At 43.7% G+C, this 26,406-nt stretch overlaps 2 protein-coding genes and 1 long non-coding RNA gene across 5 annotated transcripts in view; 2 read left to right on the forward strand and 1 right to left on the reverse strand.

Moving 5' to 3' along the window:
- Positions 1-8,909, forward strand: part of abcb10 (ATP-binding cassette, sub-family B (MDR/TAP), member 10) — a 32,997-nt gene extending 24,088 nt beyond the window's left edge. For both annotated transcript variants that reach the window (XM_060831887.1, XM_060831888.1), the window contains 6 exons: positions 624-833; positions 1,029-1,108; positions 1,246-1,426; positions 1,527-1,570; positions 2,106-2,140; positions 7,987-8,909. In XM_060831887.1, coding sequence (XP_060687870.1) covers positions 624-833; positions 1,029-1,108; positions 1,246-1,426; positions 1,527-1,570; positions 2,106-2,140; positions 7,987-8,242 — 806 coding nt within the window. In that variant the 3' untranslated portion in view covers positions 8,243-8,909. The remainder of the gene's footprint in view (positions 1-623; positions 834-1,028; positions 1,109-1,245; positions 1,427-1,526; positions 1,571-2,105; positions 2,141-7,986) is intronic.
- Positions 1-21,659, reverse strand: part of LOC132819918 (uncharacterized) — a 44,893-nt gene extending 23,234 nt beyond the window's left edge. The window contains exon 1 of the long non-coding RNA XR_009645138.1: positions 21,452-21,659. This is a non-coding gene — a long non-coding RNA (uncharacterized LOC132819918). The remainder of the gene's footprint in view (positions 1-21,451) is intronic.
- A 150-nt stretch (positions 21,660-21,809) lies between these two features.
- nup133 (nucleoporin 133) overlaps positions 21,810-26,406 on the forward strand; it is a 65,669-nt gene continuing 61,072 nt past the window's right edge. For both annotated transcript variants that reach the window (XM_060831885.1, XM_060831886.1), the window contains exon 1: positions 21,810-22,117. In XM_060831885.1, the coding sequence (XP_060687868.1) occupies positions 21,945-22,117 (173 nt within the window). In that variant the 5' untranslated portion in view covers positions 21,810-21,944. The remainder of the gene's footprint in view (positions 22,118-26,406) is intronic.

Consider the following 26,406-nt stretch of genomic DNA (forward strand, 5'->3'; position numbering starts at 1 on the left):
TATGGAATGAGCTGCCAGAAGAAGTGATGGAGGCTGGTATAGTTACTACAATTCAAAGGCATCTGGATGGGTACATGAGTAGTAAGGTTTAGAGGGATATGGGTCAAATGCTGGCAAATGGGACTAGATTAATTTTACGATATCTGGTCAGCAAGGACATATTGGACTGAAGGGTCTGTTTCTGTGCTGTACAACATTGACTCTGACTGAGATCTCTCCGACACTATAAAATTCAGACTGGGTAATGAAGAAAAACATGTTCCCAGTGACCACAGTCCAGAACCAAAGGTCACAGGGAAGGCCATTTAGAACTGAGATGAGGAGAACTTTCTTCAGAGTGCTGAGCCTGTGGAATTCATTACCGCAGAATGTCATTGAGGTCAAAATGTCAAATGTTTTCAAGGAGTTAGATATAGTTCTTTGGGCGAAAGCAGGAACAGGGTAGTCAGTTGGATGATTAGTTATGATCATACTGAGCTGTGAAGAAAGCTCAGAGGACCCAACTGCTATTTTCTACGTTTCTATAAATGTTCAGTCAGCCAAAGTACACTGTCAAATTTCAGGTTTTGTGGAATGTGAAATTGGTTGCCTTTTTAAAAATGTCTACTTATGTTTTCTTTTAGTGGGTATGATTTTGCAGCCTGATCAATTTAAGGGTGCCATTGAATTTCGCAGAGTCAGTTTTGCCTATCCGACCCGACCAGAGATTCCAGTGTTCAGCGAGCTTGACTTGTCTATCCCAGCAGGCTCTGTGGTTGCTGTAGTCGGACCCAGTGGCTCAGGAAAATCAACGCTAATGTCATTGTTGCTCAGACTATACGACCCTGTTTCAGGTAATATTGGATTCAATGCAGGATTTTACATGGCTAATGATTCTGAAATGTATCTTGGAGAGGTCGTGATGGAGGATTTGAGCAGGACCGCATTGCTTTGTGTTCCTGCAGTACTCTTGAGAGTAATATGATGGTGAATAGGAATCAATCGCATGAAGTGGTAAGGATTTATTGAGTGCAATATTTCTATTTCAGGTACTGTCGCTGTTGATGCGCATGATGTTCGTAGCCTCAATCCATTCTGGTTGCGGAAAAGTATGGGTGCAGTGAATCAGGTAAAATGGGTAGAAGGAATTGGTTAAAATCTGGGTCTAGGCAGAGGGGGGGAAAAATGCAATAGCAAGAATCTGATAAACTCAGTTTTGTTTGAAGCCATTGCTCTTTTAATGTTATGGTTATTTTTGGTACTCAGGAACCAGTTTTATTCTCCTGCTCAATTGCAGAGAATATTGCATATGGGACAACCCATCCCTTTCAACTGACGATGGAGGACATAGAAAAGGCTGCAAAGATTGCCAACGCTTATGAATTCATCCACAGCTTCCCTAAGGGCTTCCAAACAGTTGTTGGCGAGAAAGGCATCTTACTCTCAGGTGAGTTAACTATGTTTGGGATATCTCATCTGCTGTTTGCTGAGACTACGATGGAATAATCCTCTCTGCTGTAATTCTCATTATCCTATCTCTATGTTAGGTGGTCAGAAGCAGAGGGTTGCAATTGCTCGAGCTCTACTCAAGGTGAGGCTCCTGTGCTCGATTTTGACCTTTTCTATTTTTTAAATAACACCTGAAGGCCATGCAGAAGGCCTCGCTGACCTGCTCCTGCTCTTCTATACCCCCAATCTGAGTAGATGAGCTGAAGGTATGGAAAAATATTTCTAAAGAGTGTATAAAATTGAAAACTTCACTGCAAGGTGAAGTTTGCAGGTCAGATGTGTTTACAATCTTCTGAACTTCTAACCATCATAACCTCGATCAGTGATTCACTTTGTGACTTGTGCCTGGTCCTAATTGCCAATTGACTTGTGAGAAATTAAAATCTCTTGCTGTTCGTAAGCCTCCCTACCTGGTAACAGACATGTCTAATTACTTTGTAGAGTATCAAGAGAGTTAACGGATAAGTCATAATTCTGAATTGAGAGGAAGGGTCACTTGACCTGAAACGTTAACTCTCTGATTTATCTCCACAAATGCTGCCAGACCTGCAATTTCTGTATTTGTTTCTGATTTACAGCATCTGCAGTTTTTAAGCTATAATTCTTTATGATTTCAGAATCCCAAAATTCTGCTGCTGGATGAAGCCACCAGGTGAGAGATTTTAAGATTTTATGTTGAGAGAATTTCTCAATTTGCTAAACCTGCCAAAAAATTAATTAGTAGTAGAAAGGGTGTTAATTGAAACAACACTTCTGAGTTGTACCTTTCGGGATCTGATCAATTTTAAGTTTGAAGAACATGTTATGGGTTGTGGCTGAAGGGGGTTGTTGGGCGGCTTGATTAACACCTACTTTAAGGTTGAGAGAGGGACATATGGAACAGAGGTTTCAATTAGAATATCCGTGTGCTGATGCTCAGTTTCGCGTATGTCAGGACAAATCGCTTCCAACTCCATTACAACCTTCCTCCAAACATGGACAAAAGAACTGAATTCAAGAGGTCAGGCAAAAGTGGCTGTCCTTGACATCAATGCAGCATTTGATTGAATGTGGCATCAGAATCCTAGCAAATATGAAATTAAAGAACAAAGAAAATTTACAGCCCAGGAACAGGCCCTTCGGCCTTCCAAGCCTGAACTGATCCAAATCCACTGTCTAAACCTGTCGCCCAATTCCTAAGCATCTGAATCCCTCTGCTCCCTATCTATTTATGCATCTGCCCAGACGCATCTTAAATGAATCTACCATGCCTGCCTCTACTCCCTCTGCTGGCAATGTGTTCCGGGCACCTACCACCCTCTGTGTAAAGTACTTGCCGCGTGTATCCCCTTTAAACTTTTCACCTCTCACTTTGAAAGTGTGACCTCTCGTTATTGAATCCTTCACCCTGGGAAAAAGCTTATCTGCATCTACCCTGTATGTACCCTTCAAGATTTTGTAGATCTCAGTCAGGTTTCCCACCTCCCCCGCCCACCATCTCCTTTTTTTTTCTAATGAAAACAATCCTAATAGCACCTTCCATATCAGACAACATCCTTGTAAACCTTCTCTGCACCCTCTCCAAAGTGTCCACATCCTTTTGGTAATGTGGTGACCAGAACTGTACACCGTATTCTAAATGCGGCTTGCCCGATTTTAAGATGACCTGCTAGCTCTTATACTCAATACCCCGTTTGATAAAGGCAAGCATACCATATGCCGCCTTGACCATTTCAACTCCCCCTCCCACTCTGCCGAGGACATGGAGGTCCTGGGCCTCCTTCACCGCCGCTCCCTCACCACCAGACGCCTGGAGGAAGAACGCCTCCTCTTCTGCCTCGGAACACTTCAACCCCAAGACATCAATGTGGACTTCAAGTTTCCTCATTTCCCCTTCCCCCACCTCACCCTAGTTCCAAACTTCCAGCTCAGCACTGTCCCTATGAGTTGTCCTACCTGCCTATCTTCTTTTCCAGCTGTCCACTCCACCCTCCCCCTCCCCCGCCCCCGACCTATCACCTTCATCCCCTCCCCCACTCACCTACTGTACTCTGCTACTTTCTCCCCACCCTCAAGCTTATCTCTCCATGCGTCAGGCTCCTCTGCCTTTGTTCCTGATGAAGGGCTTTTGCCTGAAACGTCGATTTTACTGCTCCACGGATGCTGCCTGAACTGCTGTGCTCTTGCAGCACTACTAATCCAGAATCCACTCTATCCACCTGTGCATCAACCTTCAGGATACAATGGACCTGAACTCCCAGATGTCTCTGCTCATCAGCCTTTCCTAAGGCTCTTCCATTTACAGTATAGTTCACTCTAGAATTGGATTTCCCAAAATGCATCATCTCACTTTTGCCTAGATTGAACTTCACTCTTTGACAGTCCCTTATGCTTTCTGCTACTCCACCAATCTTTGTGTCATCTGCAAACTTGCTGATCGTACCAACAGTGCCCTCTTCCATGTCAGTTATGTATATTACAAACAGTGGCCCCAGCAGTGATCCCTGTGGAACACCACCGTCACCTTTCTCCGTTTCGAGAAACTCTTATCAACTACTACTGTGTTTCCTGTTGCTTAATCAGTTCTTTATTCAACTAGCTAGAACATCCTGCACACCATGTGACTTCACTTTCTCTATTAGTTTGCCATGGGGAACCTTATGAAACGCCTTACTGGAGTCCATGTATTTGACATCTACAGCCCTTCCTTCATCTATCAACTTGGTCACTTTCTCAAAGAATTAATGGAAAATCAGGGGAATATTCTCCGCTGGTTTGAGTCACACATGATACAAAGCAAGATGGTTGTGGAGGTCAGGTCTTACAGGTAGTTCTCCTATACTCTATCATCTTCAGCTATTCGAACAATAATTTTCTTCTTTTATGGATGAGCCATATATCTGAGTGGAGCAGGTCAGAGGCTAGGATTATAAAAGCCAGAAGTCAAGAGTGAGAGAAAATCTACACTTGGCCTGGATGAGTGCAGCTTGATTCCATCCAGGCCAAAGCAGCAGCTTGATTGACATGCCATCTACCACTTATGCTCCCTTCATTTCTGATGCACAGTGGCAGCAGCATGTACCATCTGCAAGAGGCATTGCACAAACATGCAACCTGTACCATCAGAAGAACCAGCACAGCAGATAGATGAGAACACCACCATCCCCAAGGACTGCAGTGGTGCAATAAGACCGCTCACTTATTACAATTGGGGTTGCACAGTAAATATTGGCTGAAACAGGGACACTCCAGTCCTGTTAATGAATAAACAAAATCCTGAAGGATCTTCTCCATTAATAGCCTCCTGGCAAATTAATGGTATAGTTTATTGTCAGTAATTTGTAATTGTATTAATGAATATTAATCTCTTATATTGAATGTCTTTTATCAACCAATCATGTATCAAACCCACAGCAACATGACTCTTAATTGCTTTTTATGAAATTATGGATTCGTAAAGAAAATGCTAACCTAACTAGTGACGACCACATCACATGAACAGAAAAATAAAAAGATGTATTCTGGTCTGTTGGCTCCTATAATCAGTCTGATTTAGAATTTGAGTAATTTAAAATTATAATCAGACAGCATAGAAATCTGTCCTTTGGTTGACATCAAGATGATTGCCTAATGAATACCAAATCATACAATTGTCTTTACCTGCACTTGGTCCATAACTTAGTGTGCCCAGGCATTTTAAGTGCTTATTCAGATGCTGCTTAAATGTTATGATGTGGATTTGCTGGTGTTGGACTTGGGTGGACAAAGTCAAAAGTGACACAACACCAAGTTTATTTTAAATCATCAACTTTTGAAAGCATTGCATCTTCACCTGATGAAAGAACAGAGCTTTGAAAGCTTGTGATTTCAAATAAACCTGTTGGACTATAACCTGGTGTCGTATGACTTCTGACTTGTTAAATGTTGTGAGAGTACCTGCCTCCGTCACCCTCTCAGGCAGCATGTTCCACGATTCTATCATCCTCTGGGTGAAAAAAAATTCCTCCGATCTCCTTTCAGCCACTTACTCTTCACTTTAAACTCCATGCTGTTTGGTCTTAGGGACGTTTGCCATGGAGACAAAGTTCTCTCCATTTAGTATACCTGTGAGATTATCCCCCCCTCGATCCTCCTCTGCTCCAAGGAAAACAAACCCAGCCTATCCTGTGTGGTCTCATAACAGAGACTGATAATCCCAGGCAACATCCTGGTGAATCTCCTGTGCATACTCCTAAGTGCAATCATGTCCTTCCATAAGTGTGATGACTCCAACTGCACAATGTTCAATCTGTGGCCATAATCAATGTTTCATAAAGAGTTCCTTGCTTGTGTATTCTACTTCTAAGCTAATCAATGCAAGCATTCTGAATGCCGCCTTCACCCTGTCTGCCTGTGCTGACACCTTCCAGCATCCATGGACTTGGACACAGAGGTACCTTTGTTCCTCAGTACTCCTTGGGGACCATCCTATGCACCCTATCTGAAAGAATATATTTTTGTAAACTACATGGGTTCAGTGACATGACAGCAATAATTTTAAATTTCATTAGAATCATAACCGTCAAATAATTCTGTGTAATGCTGGAAATCTGCAGGAGCTCCTCCTCATGACTAATAGTTTATTAACGTTCCAACCATGTAATCTTGGAAGGTGTAACACTTACCCTCACATTACATCCCTCCTCATTGTCTGAGACTCCAAACACACACACCCCAGGTGAAGCAACATGTTATTTATACTACTTTCAATCTAGTCCACAGTATTCACTGCTCACAATGTGATGGTCTTTATATTGGCGAGCTGAAAATGTGTTGCTGGAAAAGCGCAGCAGGTCAGGCAGCATCCAAGGAACAGGAAATTCGACGTTTCGGGCATAAGCTCTCCTTCAGGAATGGGGGAAGTGTGTCCAGCAGGCTAAGATAAAAGGTAGGGAGGAGGGACTTGGGGGAGGGGCGATGGAGATGTGATAGGTGGACGGAGGTCAAGGTGAGGGTGATAGGCCGGAGTGGGGTGGGGGTGGAGAGGTCAGGAAGAGGATCGCAGGTTAGGAAGGTGGTGCTGAGTTCGAGGGATTCGACTGAGACAAAGTGGGGGGAGGGGAAATGAGGAAACTGGAGAAATGAGTTCATCCCTTGTGGTTGGAGGGTTCCCAGGCGGAAGATGAGGCGCTCTTCCTCTAACCGTCATGTTGTTATGGTCTGGCGATGGAGGAGTCCAAGGACCTGCATGTCCTTGGTGGAGTGGGAGGGGGAGTTGAAGTGTTGAGCCACGGGGTGGTTGGGTTGGTTGGTTGGTCCGCGTGTCCCAGAGGTGTTCTCTGAAATGTTCCGCACGTAGACGGCCTGTCTCCCCAGTATAGAGGAGGCCACATCAGGTGCAGCGGATGCAATAGATGTGTGTGGAGGTGCAGGTGAATTTGTGGCAGATATGGAAGGATCCCTTGGGGCCTTGGAGAGAAGTAAGGGAGGAGGTGTGGGCGCAAGTTTTGGATTTCTTGCGGTTGCAGGGGAAGGTGCCAGGAGTGGAGGTTGGGTTGGTGGGGGGTGTGGACCTGACAAGGGAGTCACGAAGGGAGTGGTCTTTTCAGAACAGCGCCTCATCTTCCGCCTGGGAACCCTCCAACCACAAGGGATGAACTCCGATTTCTCCAGTTTCCTCATTCCTTCCCCCCCCCCCCCGCCTTGTCTCAGTCGAATCCCTCGAACTCAGCACCACCTTCCTAACCTGTGATCTTCTCCCTGACCTCTCCGCCCCCAGCCCACTCCGGCCCATCACCCTCACCTTGACCTCCTTCCACCTATCACATCTCCATCGCCCCTCCTCCCTACCTTTTATCTTAGCCTGCTGGACACTCATTCCTGAAGAAGGGCTTATGCCCGAAACGTCGAATTTCCTGTTCCTTGGATGCTGCCTGACCTGCTGCGCTTTTCCAGCAACACATTTTCAGCTCTGATCTCCAGCATCTGCAGACCTTACTTTCTCCTCGAAGATTTTATATTGGCGAGATCAAATACAGCCATCTTACTTCCATACTCCTATTTCTGTCCTGCAACAGTGTTCCAACAAAGCTTAATGTAAGCTGGAGAGACAACACCTCATTTTCTACTTAGTATCTAAAGGCCTCTGTAACTCAACGTTATGTTTAAGAACTTCAGAGAATAGCCCCTGTCTTCCATTTTGATTACAACCTCTTTGTGACTGTCTTGTTTGTGCCTTATTTGTTACACTTTTTTTTTAATCGCACCTATCATTTCACCTTTTGTAAACCTCTCTATTTTACCACCATTTAGTATTGTGTTTTGCTCTCGGAGCTGTCATCATCTGTTTCATTCACTCTTTGCCCCTCTGGCAATTGCTTAAGAAATAATTTTCCAGCTCTTTCAATTCAGAAGTCCTGTAACTTCAGTTTTGTTGATCTGTCCATAGATGCTGCAGATCTGAATTTTTCCAGCATTTTCTAATTTTAATTTAATTAATGACATTTTTGCCTTGTTTGCTTAAATTTCTTTTGTCTAAAGTGCGCTGGATGCAGAGAATGAGTATTTGGTGCAGGAAGCTTTGGACCGATTGATGGAAGGAAGGACTGTACTGATCATTGCCCATCGCCTGTCAACCATCCAGAATGCTGATGCTGTTGCAGTCCTTGACCAGGGCAGAATAGTTGAATATGGTACCCACCAGGAACTCCTTGCAAATTCAGATGGATTGTTTCGCAAACTTGTGGAGAAACAAACAATTTTACAAAACAGTCAAAAACATGTGTTGAAAGTGTAATGCTCCCAAATGTTACTCCTCTCCAAAAAAAATACCTCCAGGTCAAAACAACCAAGAAATGCCTTGGGTTCTGATTAACTGCAGCACTGATTATTAAACAGATTTTGAAACCTGTGTTCTGAACAGTGTTCAGGTTTTCTGCGATAGCACTGAAGTAACAGATGAAAGGTATCAAATGTGAGCCACAGAGTGAGAAAGCCCAGTTCAACCCTGGTTCAGCAATTGTGTAGCTCTCAGGACCAGCGTCTCCATGGCTTTTTTGTTGGACAAGTCTTCGTTGTGAGGCCTTGCACAAGGAAAGGTTGATAGTGACTGAGAAGAAAGCAAATTTTTAAATGGCCATAGCATCTCTTTGCCACAGTTTTAAAAGCATTTTTATCTATTTTGGGAACCACCTATTAAAGGACACATTTGTTCTGTAACTTTCTCCAAATGTTTCAAGGGATGATAAATTCCTTTTGTGATAATGAAAAACACTTGAAATAGTTGGTGAAATTCACCGCTGTATAGTCTGTATTGTGTGAAATGTTTGATTTAATAGATGAAATGTGTGATTGAATCAATCCTAAGTGTTTATAAATGTGAATTTTAAATTGCTTCACAAATGTTTGACCCTTGATCTGTGGTATCAATTTTACAGTAAAATAAATGATCAATTTATAACCAATTTTAAATAGAGTCTTCATTTTACTTAGAACAACAAAAACAAATCGCTGAAAAAAATTCAGAAGGTCTGGCAGCAGCTCTGGTAAGACAAGAGAGTTAACATTTCAGGCCTAGTGACACTTCTGAAGAAGTTTTAGATTCCATCTCCAGAGTTGTTTCCCATGCTGAAGACGAGGGTTGCACCTCTGGAAATGTGACTCTGGTGAAGGCTATTGGAAATCCGATCAACTGAGCCAAGGTCCAAATAGTTCCTTAGATGGTGAGCAGGGAGGAGATGAAGGGGAAGATGTTGCACCTTCTGCAGTTACATGTGGTCCATTTCAGGGAATAAACTGTCCACTCATCCACTATGAAGCCACCATCTCCATAGCTACCTTTACTACAGCTCTTCACACCTCATGTCGTGCAAGGACTCCATCCCACTTTCCTGGTCCCTTCACATATGACACATCTGTTCGGATTATTCTACCTTCCAAAACAGCACTGCTGACTTGGCTTCCTTCTTCCATAACTATGGTTACCTGCCCATTGAAGTCACCAGAGCCCTGAACTCCATTTGACTTATCAACTGTACTTCCACCTTTGCCCCTTCTCATCACTCAACCACGTGATCGGGTTCCCCCATATCCTCACTTCTCATCCCACCGACCACTGCATTCAAACTATCATTCTCTACCATTTCAAGCAATTCCAGCAAAATGTTGCCACCAAACACATCTTCCTCTCACTTCCCTGTCTGCATTTTGTAGGGATTTGAGACACCCGATGAAAATGTGTATTTGGGTATGAGCAGGTAAAGAAAGTTAAGTTTGGAGTATAGTGAAACGAGGTTCAGCTGAGGATGATAAGAACTTACAGTTAACAATGGGGTGCTGGAGGCAAGGGTAATGGGTTAACAAGGTGGAAAAGCAGTCCTTTATGTAGAGGCATTTAACAATATTGGAAGCATTCAGTATGTAAGGTCAGTTTAACAAGATGAAAAGTATTAATTGTTCTTAACCTTGTTTACTGTTATGCAATGAATGAATCCAGTTAAGGGCTTGGTCTCTTCTATTGATACTTGTTGATTGTAATGGTCACCCAATTAATATGGATGTTGCTTGATCTGAATGCACCTCCCTGTAAAATTACTATATAGTTCAATGAGAAACTGCTCTTCTGGAGAAGACTGAGAACTCATGTCCCTGTGCATGAGTGATCGTTCACTCTCCCTCCACGGCCCAGAATAAAGATGAAGGAGGTAAAACTATACCATTTCTCTGAGCCTTTTGCTTTGACTGAGGGGGTGGGGGGAAACAGGACAATATTGGCATAGTCGGTGGGATCCAAACGAGTAGTTACAATTGGTGTCAGCAGCTGCCCAGAACATCGGTGACGAGAGACGGATGGGCTTGCAAGACGTTAAACCTTGGTCCCTCACGATATTCATGTGTGTCAGAGATGGTCCCCTCACTCGATCACTCTCTATTCTACAGATTCCTCGAATGGTAATTAGTTCAGTCGAGAGACAGTTTCACGAACGTGCTGACAGGCAGAGGTTTGAATCCTCTGTGCTGCATTGGGGGTCAAGTCCTCGGGGGAGCATGTGATTGAGGTTAGAGTCCTCTGCATGGTACTGGGGTTCAAGTCCCCTGGGGTGGATTAATTGAGGTTCGAGTCCCCAGAAGTGGATTAATTTTGAGGTTCAAGTCCTCCGCGCTGTACAGGGGTTAGAGTCCCCAATGCAGTGACAAACAAGGGTTTGAATCCTCTGTGTTTGGTTGAGATTAAGGTTCTGTGTGATTAAATGGGATTCGGGTTCTCTGTGTTTAGGTGGGGTTCAAACCCCTGTGAGGAGTAATGTGAGAAAGGGGTTAAATTCCCCTCGTGGTGAAATGTGATGCTCTGTGAGTCTTTGTTCTCAGGGAAGACAGTGGCTTGGATTGCGGCACCATGTGGTCCACTGTGAGGGTTTTCTCTCTTTAATCAGTTTAATTCACTGATAGAATGCAAAAAAAATGAGGAGATGCTGAAATTAAGTTTGTACTAATACTTGGATTGAAAAAGAAAAGATTCAATGTAAATTGTGCCATGCTGAGGGTGTTTAAAAAATTTTGGTTTGTTAAAATACTGGTTCAGAAAATCCTTTTAAGTAACTGTTTGACTTGAGATCCTGATTCAATGTGTTTTGTGGGCTATGTAATAGGGCAGATTTAGTTTTACATTGAAATTGTACTTAATGTGTGTTTTAAAATTATCAAATTTGTTACCTTAAAACAAACTGAGTGCCTTAGCCTCTGATTTGTTTGAAATTCTACAATGCTTGTCTTTTTAAAAAAAAAAGAAGTTGGGTCTGTGGTCATGCTTTTGCCAGATGAGATTGTTGCTATAATACCTTTTGCTATTGTGTTTTTAATGCAGAATGTTCACAAAAAGAAAAGTGCATTTTGAGTTTGATATTTTAAGATTTTAGAGAATATTAGAACTTGAGGCTGTGCTGTTTCAGTTCTTTCAATTATTGTTAAGACTTCATTGGCCCCCTTCATATTACAAATTCAAGGAATGTTGATCTCTACCAAAATCACCACTGTAATTCCGACTGTTTTATTTAGGAAGGTTCATTTGGAGAACATATTTTAAAATATTCAGCATTTGTTTCCCACGAATATTTGACTTTTAAATCTGAACCGAAACTGCCTTTTGATTAGATTTGATTATGATTTGATTAGATTTACAGTGTGGAAACAGGCCCTTCGGCCCAACAAGTCCACACCGACCCGCCGAAGCGCAACCCACCCATACCCCTAACCTAACACTATGGGCAATTTAGCATGGCCAATTCACCTGACCTGCACATCTTTGGACTGTGGGAGGAAACCGGAGCACCCGGAGGAAACCCACGCAGACACGGGGAGAACGTGCAAACTCCACACAGTCAGTCGCCTGAGTCGGGAATTGAACCCGGGTCTCAGGCGCTGTGAGGCAGCAGTGCTAACCACTGTGCCACCGTGCCGCCCACAGATTTTCTCAATTTTCTCAATTGCTAAAGCAATTTTGTTATTTTCTTTCTGTTTCAAACTTTTGAAATACTTTTCCTGACAGATTTCACATTAGCCAAGTATCAATTTGTTAAAGGAAAATAATTTTTGAATAACCTGAATGGGGGTCCCCCGAGGGTTTGATTTTAGGACCATTGATTGCTGTTTTTAATTGACTGAATTGTTTACCTTGCCACCTTGGCAAGAAACGAATCGGAGAGGAAATGCAAAGATACTTTCAGCAGCTAACACCTTCTCTAGAGTTTCTCCATTCACAGACAAAACAGGTCTTCAGACCACCTCTCTAAAACCTGAACCAACTGATTCAATCAGCTCCCCAGTCATCAGCATGAAAAGTGAAGAAGTTAACAACCGTGAAGAGGAGGTCAGTAAGCTTTTTGTTAGTGGCCCTCCTACGGACATTAAACACCAGAGCTTTACCTTGTCTTTCAATAATTTAAGGGATAGGACGGTTCACTGATCAAACTAACATCACAACAGCCAGTTGGCTTTGCTACAGTTAACAGCAGAGCGGGAGCAGACACAGCAAAGAATGCTGCATTCACCTAGCCTGCTGCTACAGTTGCAACTGCTGCACACTCTGATGTCCTGGTAACTTCCATCTGAAACATCTCTGCAGGATGGAAGTCTCGTTATGTTTGTTAAGTATTTAACTGCCCTTATCCAAGAATTCATTTTTCTTCATGGAGTGATGCAAGGACAGACTGAATTTTGTCTTCAGATTGGACTTTTACTGAAGGAGATTTTGGATAACTGGCTTGTTTCCACTCTATATGGAGTGGTGACTAAGGATTTAAGTACTTTTCTGGTGAATTTTTTCCACGTGGGAGGATTCTTCAAATTCTAGTTACTGTAACGGTCTAGTAAATTTTGTTGTTATAATCATTGTATGCTTTGTCAATAACTTGCTTAAATACTGGCTGTTAGAGTCTTTTAAAAGCTGGTAGCACATTCTCAGTGGTCATCATGAAATGATGAGGAGGGAATGAGAATGTGTATAGGGTATAAGCAGTCAGGAAAGAATTAAGTTAACTGGGCATGACTCAAATCAGCTAAGAACTTGCCGTTAAGAATGGGATGCTGGAGACACAGGCAATGGGTTAACAAGGTGGAAAAGCATTCATTACATGGAGCCATTTAACAATATTGGAAGCATTCAGTATGAAAGGTCAGCTAACAAGGGGAAAAGTATCTATTGTAGGAATCTAGTTAACAAGGTTAAGAACATTAATTGTAGAACAGTGAAGGACTTGGTCTCTGCTATTGATATTCTTTGTAACAGTCACCCAATTAGAGTCATAAAGATGTACAGCATGGAAACAAGCCGTTCAGTCCAACCCGTCCATGCTGACCAGATATCCCAACCCAATCTAGTCCCACCTGCCAGCACCCAGCCCATATCCCTCCAAACCCTTCCTATTCATATGCCCTTCCAAATGCCTCTTAAATGTTGCAATTGTACCAACCTCCACCACATTCTCTGGCAGCCCATTCCATACACGTACCACTCTCTGCGTGAAAAAGTTGCCCCTTAGGTCTCTTTTATATCTTTCCCCTCTCACCCTAAACCTATGCTCTCTAGTTCTGGACTCCCCAACCCCAGGGAAAAGACTTTGTCTATTTATCCTATCCATGCCCCTCAATTTTGTAAACCTCTATAAGGTCACCCCTCAGCCTCCGACACTCCAGGGAAAATAGCCCCAGTCTGTTCAGCCTCTCTCTGTAGCTCAAATCCTCCAACCCTGGTAACATCCTTGTAAATCTTTTCTGAACCCTTTCAAGTTTCACAACATCTTTCCGATAGGAAGGAGACCAGAATTGCACGCAATATTCCAACAGTGGCCTAAACAATGTCCTGTACTGCCACAACATGACCTCCCAATTCCTGTACTCAATACTCTGACCAATAAAGGAAAGCATACCAAACGCCTTCTTCACTATCCTATCTACCTGCGACTCCACTTTCAAGGAGCTATGAACCTGCACTCCAAGGTCTCTTTGTTCAGCGACACTCCCTAGGACCTTACCATTAAGTGTGTAAGTCCTGCTCAGATTTGCTTTCCCAAAATGCAGCACCTTGCACTTATCTGAATTAAACTCCATCTGCCACTTCTCAGCCCATTGGCCCATCTGGTCAAGATCCTGTTGTAATCTGATGTAACCCTGTTCACTGTCCACTACACCTCCAATTTTGGTGTCATCTGCAAACTTACTAACTGTAACTCTTATGCTCGCATCCCAATCATTTATGTAAATGACAAAACGTAGAGGGCCCAGCACCGATCCTTGTGGCACTCCACTGGTCACAGGCCTCCAGTCTGAAAAACAACCCTCCACCAGCACCCTCTGACTTCTACCTTTGAGCCAGTTCTGTATCCAAATGGCTAGTTCTCCCTGTATTCCATGAAATCTAACCTTGCTAATCAGTCTCCCATGGGGGACCTTGTTGAACGCCTTACTGAAGTCCATATAGATCACATCTACTGCTCTGCCCTCATCAATCATCTTTGTTACTTCATCAAAAAACTCAATCAAGTTTGTGAGACATGATTTCCCACGCACAAAGCCATGTTGACTATCCCACATCAGTCCTTGCCTTTCCAAATACATGTACATTCTGTCCCTCAGGATTCCCTCCAACAACTTGCCCACCACCGAGGTCAGGCTCACCGGTCTATAGTACCCTGGCTTGTCTTTACCACCCTTCTTAAACAGTGGCACCACATTTGCCAACCTCCAGTCTTCTGGCGCCTCACCTGTGACTATCGATAATACAAATATCTCAGCAAGAGGCCCAGCAATCAATTCTCTAGCTTCCCACAGAGTTCTCAGGTACACCTGATCAGGTCCTGGGGATTTATCCACCTTTAACCATTTCAAGACACCCAGCACTTCCTCCTCTGTCATCTCGACAGTTTGCAAGATGTCACCATCTATTTCCCTACAGTCTATATCTTCCATATACTTTTCCACAGTAAATACTGATGCAAAATATTCATTTAGTATCTCCCCCATTTTCTGTGGCTCCACACAAAGGCCGCCTTGCTGATCTTTGAGGAGCCCAATTCTCTCCCTAGTTACCCTTTTGTCCTTAATATATTTGTAAAAACACTTTGGATTCTCCTTAACTCTATTTGCCAAAGCTATCTCATGTCCCCGTTTTGACCTCCTGATTTCCCTCTTAAGTATACTCCTATTTTCTTTATACTCTTCTAAGGATTCACTCGATCTATCTTGTCTGTACCTGACATATGCTTCCTTCTTTTTCTTAACCAAACCCTCAATTTCTTGAGCATTCCCTATACCTACCAGCTTTCCCTTTCACCCTGACAGGAATATACTTTCTCTGGATTCTTGCTATCTCATTTCTGAAGGTTTCCCATTTTCCAGCCGTCCCTTTACCTGCGAACATCTGCCTCCAATCAGCTTTTGAAAGTTCTTGCCTAATACTGTCAAAATTGGCCTTTCTCCAATTTAGAACTTCAATTTTAGATTTGGTTTACCCTTTTCCATCACTATTTTAAAACGAATGGAATTATGGTCTCTGGCCCCAAAGTGCTCCCCACTGACACCTCAGTCACCTGCCCTGCCTTATTTCTCAAGAGTAGGTCAAGTTTTGCACCTTCTCTAGCAGGTACATCCACATACTGAATCAGAAAATTGTCTTGTACACAAATAACAAATTCCTCTCCAACTAAACTTTTAACACTATGGCAATCCCAGTCAATGTTTGGAAAGTTAAAAATCCCCTACCATAACTACCCTATTATTCTTACAGATCGCTGAGATCTCCTTACAAGTTTGTTTCTCAATTTCCGTGTGACTATTGAGAGGTCTATAATACAATCCCAGTAATCTGATCATCCCTTTCTTATTTCTCAGTTCCACCCAAATAACTTCCCTGGATGTATTTCCAGGAATATCCTCCCTCAGCACAGCTGTAATGCTATCCCTTATCAAAAATGCCACTCCCCCTTCTCTTTTGCCTCCCTTTCTATCCTTCTTGTAGCATTTGTATCATGGAACATTCAGCTGCCAGTCCTGCCCATCCCTGAGCCATATTCCCATAATTGCTATGATATCCCAGTCCCATGTTCCTAACCATGCCCTAATACGTATGTTGTCTTATCTGGATGCTCCTCCATGTAAAATGATTATTTAGTTCATTAAGAAACTGCTCTTCCGGAGAAGACAGAAAACTCGTGTCCCTATGCACATGAGCGATTGTTCTCTCTTCCCCCCAGGGCCCAGAATAAAGATGAAGGAGGTAAAACTATCCTGTCCCTGAGCGTTTTGCTTTGACGGAGGCGGGGGGCAGAAATGGGACGACACCTAGACCACTAACACCACACCCCCTCTCCATGGCACTTTCCCATGTAATTGCAGAAGATACAAATCTGCCCTTTCACCACCTAACTGCTCACCTAAAGAGTCTTTCCAAGGGAAGTAGCATTTCTCCTGGACCTCCCCCAGCCGTGTATTGTAATTACTGCACCAATGTGGCCTACTCTCCATTGGAGAAACCAAACGCAGACTAGGTGACCGCTATGCTTAACACCTCCAGTCTGTGTGTAAGCATGACCCTGACCTTTCCATAGCTGGTCATTTTTACAGTGTCCTGCTCACATGCCCCACATGTCTTTCCTCTGCATGCTGCAGTGCTCCACTGAATCTCAGCACCAACTAAAGGAACAACATCTCAACTTCGGATGAGGCATTTTAAAACCTTCTAGACTTAGTGAGACTCAGGTGACTGACTGTGTGGAGTTTGCACGTTCTCCCCGTGTCTGCATGGGTTTCCTCCGGGTGCTCCGGTTTCCTCCCACAGTCCAAAGATGTGCGGGTCAGGTGAATTGGCCATGCTAAATTGCCCGTAGTGTTAGGTAAGGGATAAATGTAGGGGTATGGGTGGGTTGCGCTTCGGCGGGTCGGTGTGGACTTGTTGGGCCGAAGGGCCTGTTTCCACACTGTAAGTCTAATCTAATCTAATCAACACATTGAAATTATGAACCGACTCTGATTTCTTCCTTTTCTTTTCGCTTAGCTGGTTACATGATAGAATCAGATATACAGTACGGAAACAGGTCCTTTGGTCCAACTTGTCCATGCCGACCAGATTTCCCAACCCAATCCAGTCCCATTTGCCAGCACTTGGCCTATTTCCCTCTAAACCCTTCCTACTCATATACTCATCCAGATGCCTTTTAAATGTTGTAATTGTACCAGAATCCACCACTTCCTCTAGCAGCTCATTCCATACAAGAGGAGAAGACCCAGCACTGATCCTTGTGGTACATCACTGGTCATTGACCTTCAGTTTGAAAGGCAACCCTCTGTTTTCTACCTTCAAGCCAGTTCTACATCTAAATGGCTAGTTTTCTCTGTATTCCATGAGATCTAAACTTACTAACCAGTCTGCCATGAGGAACCTTGTCAAACATCTTACTAAAGTCCACATAGATCACATCCACCATTCTGCCCTCAATCCTGTTACTTCTTCAAAAAACTCAAATCAACTTTGTGAGACATGATTTCCCACACACAAAGCCATGTTGACTATCCCTGATCAGTCCTTGCTGTTCCAAATACATTAAATACTGTCCTTCAGGATTCCCTCTCACAACTTGCCCACTGGTCTGCAGTTCCCTGGCTTTTCCTTACCACCTTTCTTAAATAGTGGCACCATGTTAGCCAACCTCCAGTCTCCCATCACCTCACCTGTGACTTCGATGATCTAAATATCTCGTCAAGGGGCCCAGCAATCAATCAGTTCTATAGCTTTGCACAAAGTTCTAGGGCACTCCTGGGGATTTATCCACCTTGATGCATTTTAAGATATCCAGCACCACCTCTTCTGTAATATGGACATTTTTCAAGATATCACTATCCCCACACTCAATATCTTCCATGTCCTCCTCCACAGTAAATACTGATGCAAAATACTGAGTATCTCCTGTGGTTCCACACATAGATTGCCTTGCTGATCTTGGATGGGGAGTGGTGGGAGCTATTCTCTCCCTAGTTACCTTTTTGTCCTTAATGTATTCATAAAATCCCTTTGGATGCTCCTTAACCCTATTTGCCAAAGCTATCTCATATCCCCTTTTTGCCCTCCTAATTTCCCACTTAAGTATACTCCTACTACCTTTATACTTTAAGGATTCAGTCAGTCTCTCCTGTCTGTATCTGCCGTATATTTTCTTCTTTTTCTTAAGTTCTCTAGTTGTTTCAGCATTCCTTACGCCTATAGGCTTCCCATTTTCTTGCTGTCAATTTCCCTGTGAACATCTGCCCCCTATCAGCTTTTGAAAATTCTTACCTAATACCATCAAAATTGGTCTTCCTCCTATTTAGAACTTCAACTTTTAGATCTGGTCTGTCCTTTTCCATCATTCTCTCACCATGTCCTCTCTCCCCTACCTCCACTCAATGGGACCATCTGTTCTTTCAAGTCTGGCAGTTAAACACATTATTGTTCAAGATTAGAGTAGCCCTGATGAAGGGCTTTTGCTCGAAACATCAATTTTCCTGCTCCTTGGATGTTGCCTGACCTGCACTACTCTAATCTTGACTCTACTCTCAGCATCTGCAGTCCCCACTTTCGCCGCTTTATTGTTCTGCCATTCTCACATTCCAATCACAAACTCTCAACATCTTTTCTTCCCCCTGCATTTACACCCCCTCCACTGTAGCATAAATAGAACATTACAGTGCAGTGTAGGCCCTTCGGCCCTCAATGTTGCGCCATCCTGCGGAACCAATCTGAAGCCCATCTATCCTACACTGTTCCGTTTTCATCCAGATGTCTATCCAATGACCATTTAAATACCCTTCAAGTTGGCAAGTCTACTACTGTTGCAGGCAGTGTGTTCCACGCCCCTACTACTGAGTAAAGTAAATACCTCCGACATCTGTCCTATATCTATTACCCCTCAATTTAAAGTTATGTCCTCCGTGCTAGCCATCACCATCTGAGGAAAAAGGCTGTCACTAGCCACCCTATCTAATCCTCTGCTTATCTTATATGTCTCAATTAAGTCACCTCTCAACCTTCTCCTATCTAAAGAAAATAGCCTCCAATCCATCAGCCTTTCCTCATAAAACCTTCCATACAGGCAACATCCTAGTAAATATTTTCTGAACTCTTTCCAAAGCTTCCACATCCTTCCTATAATGCGCTATCCAGAACTGTATGCAATACTCGAAGTGTTGTCACACTAGAGTTCTGTACAGCTGCAACATGACCTTGTTGGTTGGAAACTCAATCCATCTACTGATGAAAGCTAACACCGTATGCCTTCTTTATCACTCCACTCTGCAGGCACTCTGCCTGTATTCCTGATGAAGAGCTTTTGCCCAAAACGTTGATTTTCCTGCTCCTCGGATGCTGCCTGACCTGCTGTACTTTTCCAGCACCACTCAAATCTAGACTCTGGTTTCCAGCATCTGCAGTCCTTGTTTTTACCCAGTTTTGCCTTCTGAACAACCCTATCAATCGGAGTGAAAACTTTCAGGGATCTATGTACACGAACAGATCTCTCTGCTCATCTACACTGCCAAGAATCTTACAATTAACCCAGGACTATTTATTCCTGTTGCCCCTTCCAAAGTGAATCACCTCACATTTTTCCACATTAAACTCCATTGGTCACCTCTCAGCCCAGCTCTGCAGCTTATCTCTATCACTCTGTAATCTGCAACATCCTTCAGCACTATCCACAACTTCACCGACCTTAGTCTCATCCGCAAATTTACTAACCCATCCTTCTACACACTCATCTAGATAGTTTATAAAAGTGACAAATAGCAGTGGACCCAAAACAGATTATTGCGGTACACCACTCGTAACAGAACTCCAGGGTGAGCATTTCCGATCAACCATCAGCCTCTGTTTTCTTTCAGCCAGCCAGCTTCTGATCCAAACCGCTAAATCACCTTCAATCCTATGCATCTGTATTTTCTGCAATACCCTACCATGGGGAACCTTATCAAAACACCTTACTGAAATCCATATACACTACATCAAACACTTTACCCTCATCCACCTGTCTGGTCACCTTCTCAAAGAACTCTAAAAGGTTTGTGAGGCACAACCTACCCTTGACAAAACAATGTGACTATCCCTAATCAACTTATTCCTTTTGAGATGATTATAAATCCTATCTCTTATAACCCTTTCCAATACTTTACCCATGATCTAAGTAAGGATCACTGGTCTATCATCACCAAGGTTGTCTCTGCTCCCCTTCTTGAACAAGAGTACATTTGCTATCCTCCAGTCTTCCTGCACTATTCATGGAGACAATGATGACACAAAGATCAAAGCCAAAGGCTCTGCAATCTCCTTGCTTGCTTCCCAGAGAATTCTTGGATAAATCCCATCCGGCCGAGGCGACTTATATATTTTCATACTTTCCAGAATTGCTAACACCACCTCCTTGGAATGTCAATCCAGTCTAGTCTAGTAGCCTGTATCTCTGTATTCTCAATAACATTGCCTTTTTCCAGTGTGAATACAGAGGAAAAATATTCCTTTTGCGCTTTCCCTATCTCCTGAGATTCCATGCACAACTTACCACTAATATTCTTGATTCCACCTAATCTGTCTCTAGTCATTAATTTTATTCCTGATATACCAATAGAATGTTGCCCCTCTCCAGCCTTCTGCTTGTCTACTTTGGATTCAAACATCTGCGGCTTTTTTTGTCTCCAACTAAGCCCTCCACACTTCACATCAGCTCTGATGAAGAATGTTAGAAACAAATTTTAATAAAATTAGACGAGACCACCAAAACTGGAAACAAGACTATTTATTCTACGATCTTGCGAGAAAGGGCATCAAATACAGAAACAAATGAGCAATGAACATTCAAACTAGTACACCGTTATACTTTTGAGCTGCGTGAGGTCACCTCTCTGACTCCTACATTACCCAATCAACTTTATTCTCTGACTAACCTGCAATATGCTCTTATTATTTTGCCCCCCTTCTCCAAGTTGGTGACCCTTCCCTCTGTAAGTGCTGACATAAGGAAGATTTTGCTAAACTTGGATCTTGATGTTCCTTTCACTTTATCTCTTTGCTTGTAAGATCTTCCATTGTTCATGGGTACATTCCATTCCTGAGTATACATTTTAACAATGTGTCTTTTCTTGCCTAATTTGTGTTTCAGCTATCTCAGCTGTTTTGTTAAATTATTTAAACTATCATGATGAAATAAATTATTTCATAGAATAATTATGCACTAAAGTTAGTAACCAATTATACATTTTCTTAGTGCTTGCTCATTTAATCATTGTCTGCAGCTGCCCTTTACACTCGATTTATCAGCACTAAAGCTTATTATCACTAGCTTTTTGCAAAAACACACTTCCCCATTTCTTACAGAATCATTCCGATTCTAAACATTAGATTGCTCTGTCTCCATGGATGCTGTCTGACCTGCTGTAATCTCCAGCATTTGCAGTTGTTGGAATCTGATGAAAACAAGTCATTTGCTCCTACCTGTTATTACACGGTCTGCTATAACACACCATTAACAGCATTCATTCTCCGCTCGATCTGAAAACAAACCTCCAGGCTGAGCGAGCTAACTTACATACTTAAACTAACTTTTTCCTAGCTACCATCACTTGTGTGGCAGGGTGACCCACACAATTCTGATTTATTATTTATGGTTTTGTTTCAGATTTCCAGCTTTGAGGGACGGTAGTCATGCGGCTCCCGCCAGACACCGACCAATTGGAACGTCCGTTACAATGAGATGTAAACTTCAGACCATTCAGGAATGTGTTTATATCGTCCGTCCCTCAAATGTGACCAATCAGAGCCAGCTGTGTCCGGCGGCTCGCGCAGGCGCATTGGTTTGGCCGCGCGTGCGGCAGTTTGACAGGCCTGAGGCCTAACGGGCGGCCGCGCGGACAGAGTCTGACTCAGACCCAGACCCAGAGAGGGAAAGCCTGGGAGTGGGGCCGCCGCTCCTGCTCCTGCTCTCGGAATGTTTTCCCCGCGAACTCCTGGCGGTGCCAAGCGGCCCCTCTCTGGTTGCCTTGGGTCCCCGCTGACCCGAAGCGGCGGCGGCGGCGGCTTCCCCGTGCAGAGCCGAAGGAGTGTGTCGGCCGGCGGGGCTAGTGTCTTGTCCCCGTCCTGGCGCTCCAGCCTGTGTGCCCGGTGAGTGTTGTCACGGCTAGAAATAGGAGAGTTGCGTTGTCCGGCATCTATCACATCCTCGTCTAGTAAAGTGTGCTCGTCTGAACGCAGTCGGCACAGCAAGATCCCACAGAAACCTCTGTGACACTAACCACAGTAACCAGGGGAGCTCAGTCCTAAATGTACGTGGGAATTGTTCGATGCTCCTGGCAGCCTGGATGAGCACAGGCTTCATCAGCTGGGCGCATGGCATTGGGCAACATGTTTTTGGATATGGTCACCTTAGCATAGAATCACGGTGGTGTGGTGGCCAGTAAGAGAGGCAGGTATGCACTGAGAAAACTCCCAGGGTGTTTAGAATCAGAATCCCCAGAGTGTGGAAACAGGCCCTTCGGCCCAACAAGTCCACACTGACCCTCCGAAGAGTATCCCACCCAAACCCATTCCACAACATTTACCCCTGAATGATGCACCTAAGATACACATCCCTGAACACTATGGGCAATTTAGCATGGTCTATTCATCTAACCTCCACATCTTTGGTTTATGGGAGGAAACCAGAGCACCTGGGGGAAACCCACACAAACGCAGGGAAAATGTGCAGGACTATCCTGAAAGCTGTGGCACTACTTACTGCACAAGGCTGGGAGTAGGAGAACAGACAGATAGGAGGGGCAATAGTATTGGAGACTTGGTGAGGGGACAGATAAGTATTTCTGTCATGGAATCAGTAACTTTAGGTGAAGACACAGGCATTGAAAATTAAATGCTTGGTGTTCTGTTGCATCAGGTTTGTGCTTTTAATTTTGTATGAAGGAATGTGATAATATTTTGGAAAATAAAATGCTGGGTAACTCTGAAATGAGTGGTCATGGTTAATACATTTTTACATAAACCACGTGATTAACATTGCTTTATCAGCTGTTGCGTTGAAATAAGAAAACTTCAGAGGGTATAAATGTCTGGTATGTTGCACAGAATTGGAATCACCATTTACTGCGATGTGTTGCAAGACAGCTGTCTGCAGCTAAGATTTTTTTAAAGATTAGATTATTTACAGTGTGGAAACAGGCCCTTCGGCCCAACAATTCCACATCGACCCTCTGAAGAGCAACCCACCCAGACCCATTCCCCTCCATTTACCCCTTCACCTAACACTACAGGCAATTTAGCATGGCCAAATCACCTGATCTGCACCATCTTTGGACTGTGGGAGGAAACTGGAGCACCTGGAGGAAACCTACACAGACACAGAGAGAACATGCAAACTCCACACAGTCAGTTGCCTGACGGAGTTGAACCCGGGTCTCTGGCACTGCTGCAGTGCTAACCACTATGCCACCGTGCCGCCCCTTTAAACTACACCAATATCTGATTAGATTATTTACAGTGTGGAAACAGGCCATTCAGCCCAACAAGTCCACACCGACCCTCCAAAGAGCAACCCACCCAGACCCATTCCCCTATTAGGGCGGCACGGTGGCACAGTGAGGGCGGCACGGTGGCACAGTGGTTAGCACTGCTGCCTCACAGCACCAGAGACCTGGGTTCAATTCCCGACTCGGGCGACTGACTGTGTGGAGTTTGCACGTTCTCCCCGTGTCTGCGTGGGTTTCCTCCGGGTGCTCCGGTTTCCTCCCACAGTCCAAAGATGTGCGGGTCAGGTGAATTGGCCATGCTAAATTGCCCGTAGTGTTAGGTAAGGGGTAAATGTAAGGGTATGGGTGGGTTGCGCTTCGGCGGGTCGGTGTGGACTTGTTGGGCCGAAGGGCCTGTTTCCACACTGTAAGTAATCTAAATCTAATCTATATTTACCCCTTCACCTAACACTACGGGCGATTTAGCATGGTCAATTCACCTAGCCTGCACATTGTTAGACTGTGGGAGGAAACCAGAGCACCCGGAGGAAACCCACACAGACACGGGGAGAATGTGCAAACTCCGCACAGACAGTTGCCTAAAGTTTGAGAATGTGGTGGAGTCATTAAAAAAATTATGCTAAATGATTGCGTTGTTGATTGGATAATGTCGAGTTTACTCATTAACACGACACTCAAATAGTGTCTAATCCAGAAATGTGCCCGGAATTGCTTACAGCTCTGTTCAGATTAGGAGCAAATTACTGCTGATGCTGGAATCTGTACTGAAAACAACAAATGTTGGAAAATGGGAAGCCTTCAGAAATGATATAACAAGAGTCCAGAGGCAGTGTATTTCTGTTAGGGTAAAAGGAAAAGCTGGTAGGTGGAGGGAAGACTTAAAAAAAACTGAGGGTTTGGTTAAGAAAAAGAAGGAAGCATATGTCAGGTATGGAGAAAATAGACTGAGTGAATCCTTTGAGTATAAAGGCAGTAGGAGTATACTTAAGAGGGCAAAAAGGGAACATAGCTTTGGCAAATAGGGCTAAGGCGAATCCAAAGGATATTTACAAATACATTAAGGACAAAAGGATAACTGGGGAGAGAATAGGGCCCCTCAAAGGTCAGCAAGGTGGCCTTGTGTAGAGCTGCAGGAGATGAGGAAGATACTCGACGAGTATTTTGCATCAGTGTTTAGTGTGGAAAAGGACACGGAAGATCATAGAATGCAGGGAAATAGATGTTGACATCTTGAAAAATGTCTGTATTACAGAGGATGAAGTGCTGGATGCTTTGAAACGCATAAAGTTGAAAAATTCCCTACAGCCTGATTAGGTGTACCATAGAATTCCATCGGAAGCTAGGGAAATGATTGCTGGGTCCCTTTGCTGAGATATCTGTATCATAGATAGTCACAGGTGGGGTGCCAGAAGACTGGAGGTTGGATAACGTGGTGCCATTATTTAAGAAAGGTGGCACGGGCAAGCTAGGAACTATAGACCGGTGAGCTTGACATCAGTGGTGGACAAGTTGTTGGACTGAATTCTGAGGGACAGAATGCGTGTGCATTTGGAAAGGCAAGGACTGATTAGGTGTCGTCAACTTGAGTTTGTGCGTAGGAAATCATGTCTTACGTAATGAAGAAGGCGTTTAGTATGCTTTCCTTTATTTGTCAGAGTATTGAGTACAGGAGCTGGGAGGTCATGTTGCGGCTGTACAGGACATTGGTTAGGCCACTGTTGGAATATTGCGTGCAATTTTGATCTCCTTCCTAACGAGAAGGATATTGTGAAACTTGAATGGGTTCAGAAAACATTTACAAGGATGTTGTCAGGTTTGGAGGATTTGAACTACAGGGAGAGGTAGAATTGGCTGGGGCTGAGGGGTGACTGTATAGAAGTTTATGAAATCATGAGTGGGGTGGGGGCGTCCATAACTAGAGGGCATAGGTTTAGGGTGAGAAGGGAAAGATATAAAAGACACCTACGGGGCAACATTATGCAGCAGGTGGTACTTGAATGGAATGAGCTGCCAGAGGAAGTGGTGGAGGCTAGTACAACTGCAACATTTAAGAGGCATCTGGATGGGTATATGAACAGGACGTGTTTGGAGGGATGTGAGCTGGCTGGCAGCTGGGACTAGTTTGGGTTGGGATATCTGGTCGGCATGGACAAGTTGGGCCGAAGGGTTTGTTTCTGTACTGTACGTCTCTATGACTATGACTCCTGTGACTCCAGGATAGTGTGATTAACTCTTTGGGGATAGCGTCAAGGATGCCACTGAGCAGCAGCACAGCCTTTGGGGAAATTGGGCAATGGGTGTGGGAGCGTGGTGGATGCACAAGAAGGCTATGATTCATGTTGGTACCAGGGACGTGGGGAGAGAGCAATGATAGCCTGCAACAATATTCTTGGGTATAGAATCTAGGTAAGATGGAAGTGGGTAGAAACAAGGTGGTTGTGTTGCAATATTGATCAAGGAGCCAATTCAGTTTTTTTAAAGAAGGTTGACTTCTTAGTTGAGGCTTAGTGGATAGAATTAAAAAAAAACATAAGTGACAATCACTGTTGGACCTTTTTTTAAATATTAAAAATTTCAGAAATGTGTCAAAATAATTGGAATGATGATCATTGAAATTCCAATCTCCCCAATGTCAAATCGCGTAGACAGAATAAGAAAAATTTAGATGGGTAGACCCAGATGAGATGTATTCTGGGCTGTTGTGGGAGGCTGAGATCTTGATATTAATTTTCAAATTTGCTTCAGCCATAGGAGTGATGTTCGAGACTAATGTGATACCATTGAGTGGTGGGGATAAACCAAGGGACTGTAGCTCAGTGAGCCCAACATCATAGAGTCATAGAGATGTACACCTCCCAACCCTTCAGTCCAACTCATCTGTGCTAACCAGATATCCTAACCTAATCCAGCTCATTTGCCAACACTTAACGC

Source organism: Hemiscyllium ocellatum, chromosome 10 (assembly GCF_020745735.1).
Source record: "Hemiscyllium ocellatum isolate sHemOce1 chromosome 10, sHemOce1.pat.X.cur, whole genome shotgun sequence".
In the NCBI taxonomy this organism is placed as follows: Eukaryota; Metazoa; Chordata; class Chondrichthyes; order Orectolobiformes; family Hemiscylliidae; genus Hemiscyllium; species Hemiscyllium ocellatum.